The 12,456-nt window shown below is 52.6% G+C and overlaps 1 protein-coding gene across 3 annotated transcripts in view; it reads right to left on the bottom strand.

Annotated features, from left to right (window-relative positions):
* Nucleotides 1-628: 628 nt before the first annotated feature.
* Nucleotides 629-12,456, bottom strand: part of PRKCB (protein kinase C beta) — a 94,599-nt gene continuing 82,771 nt past the window's right edge. For 2 of the 3 annotated variants that reach the window (XM_042037471.1, XM_042037474.1), the window contains one exon: nt 4,932-6,222. In XM_042037471.1, coding sequence (XP_041893405.1) covers nt 6,064-6,222 — 159 coding nt within the window. In that variant the 3' untranslated portion in view covers nt 4,932-6,063. Of the gene's footprint in view, nt 1,482-4,931; nt 6,223-12,456 lie in introns of those variants that run through there. The other variant, XM_042037472.1, reaches the window with a different exon arrangement.

Below are 12,456 nucleotides of genomic sequence, written 5' to 3'. Positions count from 1 at the left end.
CCTGCCCATCCCTGCCTGCTCCTGCCTTCCTCTGCCTGCTCCTGCCCTCACCCACCTGGCCCTGCCCATCCCTGCCTGCTCTTGTCCACACCTCCTCCTGCCTGTCTGCTCCTGTCCTCCTCTGCCTGCTCCTGCCTTCCTCTGCCTGCTATCCTCTCCTGCCTGCTCCTGCTCTCACCTGTCCACCCATCTTCCCCTTCCTGTCCTTGCTCCCTTCTTCCTGCTCCTGCCTGTTCCTGCCTGCCCCTGCCCATCCCTGCCTCTGCCCATCCCTGCCCTCCCGCACGCCACTCTTTGAGGCTCTGCCTCATAAACAGCTGCTGGAATTGTCTCTTCTCATTCAGATTTTTTTTTTTTAATGATGCAGAAGGTCCTGGATTACTGACCAAAACCCCCAGGAATCTGGTGGAAATCAGGGAAATCAAGATGCCTGTGAAATCCATGGGTTTGGAGCCTGGAAGAGAATAGCAGAGGGTGGAAAGTAGAAAAGTTTCCGTTATAAATAGCCCTCAGTGCAGCCCTTTGGTCTTGGGCGTGTTTTCAGTCGGTAAATTGTAAACCAAGAATATAAATGTGTTTGTTTTGGTAGAATATTAATACTCCTTACAGAGCTGTTACATCTCAACAGTGTCTGTGAAAGATTTATGCGAGTGCTGACAGAGCGTATCAAAACTGCAAACTGTTCCAGATGTTACAAAACCCCCCCACCTTTCACTTACAAAAAGGTTTGCTCTGATTTACAACAACTGGCATGGGAGTGGTTTGGAGTCGCAATGCCCGAGCGCGGGGAAGGCGGATGGTGGGGGATGCTCCGGAGAGCTGGGCTGACCCTATGGACAATGCATTGGAAAATACAGGTCTATAAGCAGATTTTTCCACACTGATCAAATATATCCATGTCTTGAACAAAAGGCTCCTCTAAGACAAGCTCACACTCATCGCAAGCTTCAGCACAACGCTTTAAGCGATCAACCATGCTTAGCATTCCACAGCAACGCTTTGGGAGTAGCTGGGTCACTGGGATCTCAGCATCCCACTGCAAAAATTACAGAGACTGTAGCAATTTGGTATATTTCTGTTTAAAAACTCTATTAGTCACCACCAACTATAGTTCCTAGAAGTATCACTGACCGGTAACTGGCACCCCGGACACCTCCGGCTAGGGAAACCAAGCTAGCGAGTGGCACAGACATGGAGAGGCTCCGAGGAGAAGCGGTCGGCGTGTTTGGCGGGAGGGGATGTGTGTCTGCACTGCTAATCCCGGAAGACTAGTGTCGTATGTACAGGGCGACCTGGTGTGGGACAGCGAGGACAGGGCTGCGCCGCGACTACACGTTAATGACAAACTCGGGGTTAGTGTAGGAGAATCCAGCAAACTCGTTCTGGTCCAAGTTCATGATGAAGAGTTTGTCCGTGGGCGTGAGCTCCACCGGCTGCCGGGTGAACTCTTTGTCGAAGTTGGAAGTGTCGCGTTTGTCTTTCTGTTAAACGGAAAGCACAGAGTTAAAGTGGGAAAGGAGCGAGGCAGCGAGAGGTGACAGCACCCGGGGCGCAGGCAGCACCGCTGGCAGCCGGGGGAGCCGTGCTGTCCCTGGGAGAGCCGCGCTGCTTTCTCAAGCTGCCACCGAGGAGGAACTCACAGCCCTGTACAAGAGAAGCAACCCCGCTCCACCAACAAGAGGAGGAGAACAGCAGTTTAAACGCCTGAAACACACAATCAGGACATAGAGGGACAGGTGAGAGCCGGGAGTGTTGGGAAGGCAGCATCCCTCCTCTCCTGTTCGCTGTGGGAGAGAGCACGGGGCAGTTCTCAGCATGCAGAACCCACACTGCAACCAGAGCTCGGCACTGCACAGGAGGAAGGAGCCTGGAGGAAGCAACATGCCTCGAAACGGCAGCAATGGTCACTACCATGTGAAAATTTGCACAAAATAATCAGCTGTAAGAGCTCCTTCTGCTTTAAGCTTGATTTCTGAATGATGCCGTGATATGGTGTTAACCAACACTGGTTTGTTGACGGAGGATGTGATTTGCTCCAGGGTTGTACAGAGAAAACACACAGCACTTCAAAACCTCTGAGAAGGAAAATTCCACATATGCAACATTTTTTCCTTGCAATTTCTTAAGAAGAACAACTTTGCAGCTACACCCAAGCCAAAAAAGGGGAAAAAAAGGACGTTAGTGTCAGGATTAGCGCTGGGAACCTGCTATCAGCACTGCGGAGCCAGCGCTGGGAACGCGTGGGCTGCTCTTCTAAACCGTGCAGATCAGAGAGTGCCTGGCTCAGGGCTGTCCTGCCGTGGGAGGTGACAGAGCCATGGCAGGAGCAGTGACTGAGCACTGAAAGTACAGCACAAGCACCCCAGGTCCTTCATCCACAACGACTGGCAGTGCAGGGACATTGGCAGCCAGGAACTGGCTCTGCTCTGCCTCATTACTAAAGCCAACATGGACCAAAGACCTTCTGCACCCCTTCTTCCATGTCCCTATATAGGAGACACCCCAGCTCCCTGCTGGAGGTGACTTTCCCCTGCCATGACACAGGCAGGACCCTGTCACAAATTTAGTGCCTTGCAGAAACCTGTATTTGCTTTTAATTTTTCCCAGATTTTGCCGTTGAAGTGTGGCCCCACCACGCCGGGGCCTCACTCTGCTCTGCTGCACCAGGATCTCCAACCCTGGATTAATCTGCCAGCTCGAACTGAGGAAGGTAACTGTGGGGGTCCTGCAGGTCCTGCACCCCACCCCACCCCCCAATGCTGACCTCCCACTGCTCTATCCTGGTGAAGGACCTGGCAGGAGAGATGCTGTGTCCTCCCTGCAGCTCTTCTTGGCTCAATGGGACACTGGGGCACCTTCATGCCTCAAGCAGGAACATGGCCAGGACACAGAGCCTGGACAGGCCAGGACCACCACACCACAGCTGCAGCTGGATTGAGCCTTGGGAGATGAGCCAGCAATGGATCAGGACCTCCAGGGATGCTTGGAGGCTCCACTTGCCACAGGAGACATCCCATCAGGATGGCTTTAGCCTTGGGGAGGAAGATCAGAAAAAGCCAAGGATGATGGAGAAGAGATGAAGTGGGAAGGAAAATAGGTCTGGATGGAACTCAAGGAGCTGAGAGAGACAAGGCAGGAGAAGAGCCAGGAGATGGCTGCGCTGTCAGGTCTTGAGCACACGGCGATGCTCTGGAGGGCATCGGTGTCAGCAGCTCCCAGCCTGTCCCTGAGCATCAGAGTCCCTCTGGGGCTCCTCTCTCCAGCACAGAGAAGGAAGAAGATGAGGAGTTGGGGGCACAGAGCAGGAGCAGGGCAGGGCAGACGGGATGAAGGGTCAACTTCAGGTGCAGAGTTCTGCAGGCAAAGGGTGAAGCAGTTGGAACATGAGGACAAGCCCACCTCGATGGCAGCAGGGTCCCCCCAGGGATGAGGGCCAGGTGGTCCCTGGCAGAGCAGCCGTGGCTGTGCTCGGGGTCTCTCCGCAAAAAGTGGGCCCATGCTCCTGGAGGGATCTGAGCCGACCACATGGTTCCTGAAGGCCACATCCATCCAAACCACTGTGAGCCAGGACAGCACTGTCCTACCAAGCCAGGAGCTTCTCCTGATGAGGAATGCTGTGGGTGCTGCAAAGGGGAATGACACATCCACATGTGACACTGGTGCAAGTTGCCACCATGGTCCCCAGCCCTTGGGAGCGTTCAGCCTGGGGGCCCTGGAGTGGGAAAAACCTCCTGCTGCTGCATTTTGGCAGCAGAAGGCTCTGGGAGAGGCTGCGATGTGCCCGGGAGGGGGCTCAGGGCAGCCCACTCCCCTGCACTGCCCTCTCTAGCAGCCCCCCACTACTCCAGTGCCTTGGCTGGAAGCTGAGCATGGCAAAGTGCGGGTTGCTGGTGCCTTACCTTGAATTCTGTCTGAACTGGGGGCAATTTGGCCCCTGTCAAGATGATGGACAATCTGGGAGCAGGCAGGGAACGGCTGTGTGGATCTCATGGAGTCAGGGGAGCGCAGGGGACACTCAGGGCTGAAAGCGCCTCCAGCGATGGGCGAATTGACTCTGGGAGGTGACGAGGAGCACAGCGGGATGGTGTGGCGGTGGCACTGCGTGGCGGTGGCACGGCATGGCAAACAGCTGGGGTCCCACTGCCCGTGGCACTGGGCTCCAGGTATCACGGGCTTAAGGCACTACCCAGAACAGCATTTCTGCCTGGCCCGCAGGGATGGGGATCCTCCCTGACCGCTGCCAAGGAGCCCCTTCCCCGTGGCAGAGCTCCAGGGCTGCCTGGGTGGAGGACGCCGGGAGCAGCTCCCGCCGATGTTCGGGACCTCTCGGAACAATCTTGCGGCGTCCGGACCCGCAGAACTCGGCAGAAGCGGATTCCCAAAGGCAGGAGGGAGGTTAACGGGAACCTGTAATCCCTCTTTAGCTGAAACTGCCAATCGCCTCTAACAACTGCTCCTGGGAGAGCGGGCAGGGATGAGTCACCGGTGCTCGCTGCCTCGCCGGGCTCTGCAGTCTCCAGGAGTGCGAGGCGATGCCGCAGTCGGCTCTGCTCAAGGCGCTGGAAGAGATCCCCGAGCGGCAGCGCTCTGCCAGCCTCAGCTGTGTCCTCCACCTCGGATCGTCCTTCCTCCCAGGGTCATCCAGACAAACTCCTTCCCTGTCCGTGCTGGAGGGGCCCGAGCGGGCGGGGTGGGCGCTGTGCAGCGTGGGCTGGTGCAGGAGACTGCGGGCAGTCATTCCCTCTTGCATGATGCTTCCAGAACATCCCACCTCGGATTTTTGGGACAAACGCAGAGGAAGAACGGGCCGCGGCTCCACTGCTGCGACTGAGCCAGCATCCCCCAGCAGCCGGGGCAGCTTCCAGCCCCAGCTACGGGAAGGAATCACCTTGCTGAACTGCAGAAACTCATTATTGCCAAACACATGCAGGTTTCGGGGACATGTTTTCTCACTTTTTATTTTATAATCAGTATCAGAAAAAAATAAATTGGCACATTACAAGTCAAGCAGATTGATACAGTGAGAGCCCACGAACATCTGCAAGGGTATAAAAGGAAGCAGCGTGATTGTTGTCCTTTCAAGAGAAACTCACCCTTCCTGAAACGTTTCCTTTGATGCCAGAAACAAAACTCGGGCCATTTAAATATCTAGCGGCAATTTTTAAGGGTAGAAGTACCAGTTGAAACACATTTCTTTACATGCTTCATATCAGAATTCACAATATTGGTCAGAGCTAAATATCTCCCGTTTGGGTTAATACCATTTTTGACACATTTAAAGCACAGGTAACAAACTCCATCAATGGCTTTGGCATTTGAAAAGAAGAAAAAGCTTTGCTATGGAACCAATGTTGGTGGTGTTTACTAGGGTGACCACGGATTCAAAAGTAGCTCTTCCAAATTCCCCATTTACCACTGGATGTTCGCTTTGATTTAAAAAATGCTACTTAGAAACTGCACAATCAGGAGAAATCTTTGCCAACGGCAGCTCTGCCTCCCTGAATACCTTAGCCCGCTGCTGGGGACGCAGCGCTGGGAACAAGCCGGCCCAAAGCATCTGTAGAGGGAAGGGGAGCTGTGGTGAGGCTGGACACACAGCAGGACACAGCCAAAAAAGAAGCCAGAACCAGCATCTTGGCTCTCCAGAGCTTTTGGGAGGAGAGAGACTCCGGGGAATGGTTTCATTAAAAACACTTACTTGCCACTAAGGCTAAGAAGGCTAAATATTAAATTTTCATGATTATATAAAACACTAGAAAAAGGAAAGAGCAGGAATTAAAGCACATGATGAAGGGATTTCTCCCGGTTGTCACTGTCTCTCCGTTTTCCCTCTGTCACCCACTGAGCTGTTCCCATTTTCTACAAACAAAAGCCCATTTGCAGCATTTCCTGCACATCACTCCCCTCCAGTGACATCCCAAATAACAGGAAGACACTTGAAATATGGTCACTCTAGTAATGAACTAAAGAAAACCCATGGATGCAAGTTTTGCGATGGAATGTGTCACCACAACAGCAGCTGGAACCTGATGACAGACGCAGTGATGAGATCTGCACAGCAACTTAGCTCTTGGCTTGAGGCTTAAAAAACTCAGAGTTAACAAAGGAAAATCCTTCGAATTCTGACTGGTCAATGTTCCCGACGACTTCCTGGTCGGGAGGTGTTAGCACGGGTGGATGGCGAGTGAAAAACCGGTCGAAGTTTTCAGCACTGCGTCCGCACTATGAGAGGGGAGAAAAGAACGATGGTGGGTGGGGCAGGAAGCGTGGGATGAGGCTGCACCACCCCCCCGCCGCGGCACGGCCACGGCAGGACAGGAAAAGGTGCAAAACACACTTTGTTAGTCACAAGGGCACGGCATGGCATGGCATGGCACAGCCAGGGCCAGGCAAACTCCTGGCTGTGCCATGGGAAGTGGCTGTAGCAGGAATGAGATGGGTTGCGATGACTCACGGTCGCTCCTGCCCACACGCACATGGCACCTGCTCCCAGGGCAGTGCCCACCTAGGCATCTCCCCTTCCCCTGGAGCAGGAGCTTTTCATCATGTCTGGACTGCTCAGAGATTTCCTCCTGCTCGAGGAGAGGAGAGGACCCATCCCTGGCAGTGTCCCAGGCCAGGCTGGATGGGGCTTGGAGGAACCTGGGATGGTGGAAGGTGTTCCTGCCCATGGCAGGGGGTGGAACTGAATGGGCTTTAAGGTCCCTTCCCACCCAAACCCCTCTGTGATTCCATGATTCTGATTCCCAGGGCTGTCCCTTCCCAACAGTCCACTTAGACTGTGATGGTCCATGGCCTCATGGTCCCCAGTGGTGCCACACACCTGATTTAATTTTCTTAGCAACCAAAACAAGGGTCCTGTAGCTTCCCAGGCTGCAAGTCTTGATTTAATGGAATAACAACAGCAGTAGCTGGGATCAGGTGGATGCCAGGTCACTGCACAGCTACAGACCAGGCTCCATCCCTGCCTGTCACCCACATGTCACATCCCCACAACCGGCATGGGGGACTCTGCTGCGCGGGCTGGTGACTCTCCCTCCTGTCACACACAGCCAGTGCTCTCTAGGCTCTGTTTCCTCCCAGGAGCTGCTCAGCCAGCACCTCCCAGTCCCTCAGGCCTCTCTCCCACTGCCCCAGGGAGAACACATGCTCTGAGCGCTGCCACAATTTTTCCTGGGCATTTAACTTTCATTTGTTAAGTAAACAGATTTGCATTTTTAATAAACATCAGACTAAATATAATGAAATATTAATGACAAATACATGCAAATGTCAATGTTTCCCAGTTCCTTCCTCTGCTCAGAGGTTTCAGGGAAGACAACATGAATATCCATCGGCCTCCAGTGGCCTGTTCTTTGGCAGCTCTTGTATGTCCTTATAGCACCAAGTGAGAAACTTGCTCTCCTCAAACCCCTAAACAAAGCTCAATGGGCAATGTTTGAGTCGATTTAACTCCAGCTCCAGCCCCTCCGGCCTAAGCCCATCTGTGGGCACTGTGGTCCCCTTGGGTTGGTAAGGCCACGTCTTTACATTTCTAGTCTGGTTGGTTGAGTTCTACTCCCAAAGGTGCCTTCTGCCCATGCCCTGAGCTCAGCACGGAGCTGAATCCAGCCCTGCTCCCCTGCACCTCTCCTGGGCAGTGCAGCCCCAGCCCCGGGGAGGCTCTGGCCACTGCCGACCCCACAGGAGCCGAGGCTGCTCTCCCTGCAGCGCAGCTGCTGCTCCGGACCATGGGATCAAGTCCAGCCTGAGGACTGAGCAGGAGGATGTTTGAGATATCTGACAAGTCAGCCACAGCCCAACGCCTTCCCCAAGACATCAGATTAACATCAAAACAGCAATTAAATTCTCCAAATGGGAGCTGCCAGTTCCACAGAGCCAAAGGCAGGGCACGAGGAGCCAGGCTGGGCTCGTCAGGGACACTGGGATGACACAGACTGGGAGCAGGCTCACTGGGAAAGCTGCAGTGCTCCAGCTCATCCAGGCAGTGCCACCCCCCTGGCAGGGCTCACCTGCTGACCCATCAGCTCCCAATACACACCCAGAGCCTTCCAGGGCCTTCCCATCCTGCTGTCATTCCCTGTTAGCTTCAGGAGACCTCAGTGCAGACATGCAGGGCAGCCCACGTGCAGTGTCTGACAGCACTGCCTGCCTTTTGGCTACAAAGAAATGTGCTGTCTTACAAAAAAAATCAAAATAAAAAATCAAACCAGCAACCCCCTCAGAAAGATTGAAAAATTAATCCTGATGAGAGCTGCCAGTTATTGGAATAGGAAGCACAAATATATTTTAATATGCATATTGGCAAGCAAGAATTTCTCACTATAATGCAATGAGGTAAGAATATGTGGATGGAAAATTTGAAAAGTTGCATCTATCCGTGGTATTTCCTGCCCTGCTGTGTGGAATTTATGGACTTTCTGTTTGGATGGAGATAAAATGGATGGGTAAAATCAATACTTTAAAGTTGAAAACTGTCTTTGAGCTTATAGAAGGCACATCCCAGCCCATCCCCGAGGTCTGGAGGAGATGAGGTCCAGGTTTGGCCCACCCCTGTGATGAGGGAGAGCAGGGAGGATCCGTGCTGCTCCAGGCAGCAAATGGTCACTGTCTGCACAAGCACCTTCTTTACAGCTTCCCAAATTAAGTTCCTGGTTAAAGGACACAGATGCCACATGAATTTTTACATTTATCTAAAGCCATCTAGTGAAAAATCATCCTCATTTTAGTCTGATATTAATGTACAGACATCACTCCATCCTAACTGGAGAAAGGGGGAGGGTGGGAATTTATCTTACATAAATCCCAGTGTGTCCTGTCTAATATTTATAGCCAGCACAGAATGGCTTTTCTTCCTGAGCTGCAGGAATAAACCTGTCAGCTCCGAAGATGGCCTTGTATTTAATCACTTCCCTGCTTGATTTCAAATAGAGACAAAAGGCACAAAAAAATATTTTCCATTGATCCCTGGGATGCAATCAAGGGCCATAAGAAACCAAGGATGCTGCTGCCACCCACCCTTGCTCCCAGTGCCAAGGGGAGGTGTTGGACTGAAGACACCCTCGATTTCCCAGGGTTTTGTCCCAAACCAGTGGTACAGCCACAGTCCCACCAGCCTTGCAGGCATCTCCCGGGTGAGTGTGACCTTTCTGGTGCTGCTCTGGGCCAGGAAATTGGCTCGTTGCACCCTGGGGAGGACCAGAGCTCTTCTGGCAATCGTGTTCAGGGGAATTTGGGTCACAGCATGAACTTGGGGCCATGCTGAGGGTCCCTGTGCTGGTCAGGGGGGGACAATGGTGCTTTTCACTTGTGGCTGGCTGATGACCTCACCCTGCAGTTTGGGATGCTCCAGCACATCCCTTCAATCCTGCTGCTGTCAAAGGGAGCATCCACTGCAAGGGTTCCTGGTGTAGGACCCTGCCATTCATCCTTCTAGGGAAAAAGCCAAGTTTCTGCCTAATACACTGAAAACAGAGGCTGAATACTCTGGGAAATCTCAGGGAAAGTCTTTATAGGGCCCTGGGTCGCTCAGAGCAAATCCTGACTGGATTACCAGAGATGTTTAACCTCAGCACATCCACCTGCCCAATGTCAGCCCCCTCAATCCTTAAATCCCATCTAATTAGGAAATTACTTATGCAAACATCAGGACTCACCTTGTACAGGCTGAACTAAGGCTACAAAACCCCCTATGCAGGCAACTGGTGTTTTTATACATCCAGGTCTGTAAGCGGCATTTCAATATTAATTAACTACAAGAAGTTAGGGTGAAATTAATTTATGCAATTAAAAATTATTAGATTAAAAGCCATTTTTTTAACCCCCCATGCCATTGTGAATAATCCTGGGCTCTGGCATGTGATTTCAGTGCTTTCAAAATGAGACTTTTCAAATCACTAGGCTTTATGTAAAGTAAAGGAGTAATTAGATACCAAAAACAATAATTATCTCAACGAGAGACAGGGAGAGCAGGGAAGTGTAAATACACTCCCGGAGTAACTGCAGACCCAGGAAAGGAATTGCTATGCACCAGCCAGAGCAGGGAGCAGCCAAGCAGAGCCCCATGTCAGAACCACCAAAGACAACCCAGCCCCTGATCTGTCTTGTTCCTGACTCTGTGATAAAGGTTAATCAACCACAAAGTAACACTGGAGCTCCTGGGAATTCACTCTCAGCTCTGGGCATGGAACAGCCCGGCCAGGCAGAGGCTGAAGCCTCCATTCACTATTGGTGGGAAATGATGGAGGTTTTGGGAGGGATGTGATTCCCTCCCCACCAGAAGCACTAGGCAGGCACTGGGAGCCCTCCCTAGCACCCCCAGCACCCTCCCTGTGCCCCCACTCCAAACTGCAGAGCTGCTACAAAATCACGGAAATGCGGCCAAAAGATCTGTGGGTGCTACAGCGGAGACACGGAGAGAAGGTGCCTCTGTGGAGACGGGGAGGGGATGAGGAGATGAGCCATGAGCTCAAGTCAAACGTGAACAAATGATGCTTCTGATAAGCAAAATGATGCTGAAGACAGTTTGGATGGGGCTCTGCTCCCCTTTGTTGATGTTCCCAGGGCTAAGCATGGACTGGAGAAGGGGAAGGCTGGGGGCAGGTGGGGGCTGACACCCAGCCCTCATTTGCATGCTATTCCTTATTTTGAAGCTCTGGATATAGACAATTCCTGCAGCCTGACCTTTATAGATGCTAATTATAAAAAAAAAAAAAAAAAAAAAAGGAAAAGAAAATAGACTTAAGCCAGGTGAAGAGGCAGGCCAGCACCAGCCCCCTGTGCAGCAGCACTTGGTCCTGGTGTGGCCACCTGAAGGTCACAAACACTTGTCCAGATCTCCCCTCATCACCCCCCAAACACTCCATGCAGTGTCCAAGCCCCATTCCCATCCCTGCTGCTCCACCCCGTGCTCACGGCTGGCACCAAAGAAACAGCTTTTTCCAGCACAGAGGCACTGCTGGAGAAATATCAGCTATCAGCAGGTATCCAAGTTGTCTTAATCCTCCCTAAATCCCAAATCAGCTGCTCTTAATCTCCCTGTCCTATCAAACAGGGAATTTTCCCGGCACCAGCCACTGGGTGAAGCGACAGCCGGCAGCTTACAGTCCCCCTCCCCAGGCCCGGTGTCAGAGGGATTTTTAAAGAAAGAAGACATTTAAAGCAGGACAAAATTTGCACATTTTAAAGCAGCAGAGCAGTAAGAAAGTGCTTTTGATGGAATTCAGTTGTTTTTCACTGTAAAGCACCAAACATCAATGCTCTGCCCTGGCCCAGGGCAGGCAGTGACACTGGGGACCTGCTCAGGAAGACAGAGATGGGTGGAGGGGAGACAGCAGCAGCAGCTTCATTGGAAAATGGACACAGAGGTGGGAGACGGCAGAAGCTATTCTGAAGGATTCAGGAGACAGGGACTTCTGCAGAATAACCCCATGAAGCCCTGGTGCCCCTTCAGTGAATCTGGGTATGGACCAGGATCCCTCCACAGCTGGAGCTCACGGGTTCCACCACCTTGTGCCTCAGCAGCCCTGGCACAAAGGTTGGATCTCACCCCCAGACAAGAAATCACAGGGTGCACAAACAGCCCCACACCCTTTCACACCGTTGTACTTTGATATCAAAGTTACAGCTTTCCCAGTAATGCCATTCCTACATGGTCCAATGCCTTGAAGATTCCCTTCCCTCCCAGGGAAAGGCAAGCAGGCAGCAATCCAGACTCCTGTGCTGACCATCCCAGCACCTGTGTCTCCCCATTCCCGAGGCAGGAGGGAGAGCAGTACATTGCCCCTCCTCTGTGGCTGTGCACACAGCCCGGACTGTGCGGTGCAGGGCGGCTCTCGGTCGTGAGCAGCTCCCTGCAAAGGCACCTCTGCCAGCAGTGAACTTGGCAAAAAGCATCTGCCTGAAATTCAAACAAGCAGCCCCAAACACAGGCAGGGCAGGGCCAGCAGCCCTGGGGTGAGGGACAGCTCTCCAGGCCAGCATCCCTCCCACCCGAGCTGGAGGAGACGAGGCTGTGGAGGTTCCTGCCCAGCCACCACAGGATTCCCGTTTCATCATTCCCATTTGATCAGCCAGGAAAGGAGCTGTAGGAAGGAAAAACCTGCTGGAGCAGAGAGGCACTGAGAGAGAGCAGACCTAAAGGCACCGAGCACCCTCCACTGAAGGGACTCCCACTCCAGGTTTTCCCTGAAAGCAGAGTTTTTCCAAGCACCAAAGGGGGCCCTTCAAACGAACAGCATAACTGTAAAGCAGAGGAAAAGCAGATGTGCAGAAGGTTGTTATGGGCAGTGGGACGGGGAGGCTGCAGGTAAATACATGGAGCATTCCTGGACTCTGAGCTGTGATCCAGGAGGATGGATTAAGGAATGTCCCCACCCTGATCACAAATATCAGCCATGAGATCAGATTAAGTGTGGCTTCAGTTCTCTGTGAAACACCAGTGCCCAACTAGGGCAC

This window comes from Corvus kubaryi, unplaced genomic scaffold, assembly GCF_017639235.1.
Source record: "Corvus kubaryi isolate FWS band 111438036 unplaced genomic scaffold, C.kubaryi_AGA036_p1.0 37387, whole genome shotgun sequence".
NCBI lineage: Eukaryota > Metazoa > Chordata > Aves > Passeriformes > Corvidae > Corvus > Corvus kubaryi.
The sequence above is the reverse complement of the archived record's forward strand: the minus strand, read 5'-3'. Positions and strand labels throughout refer to the sequence as shown.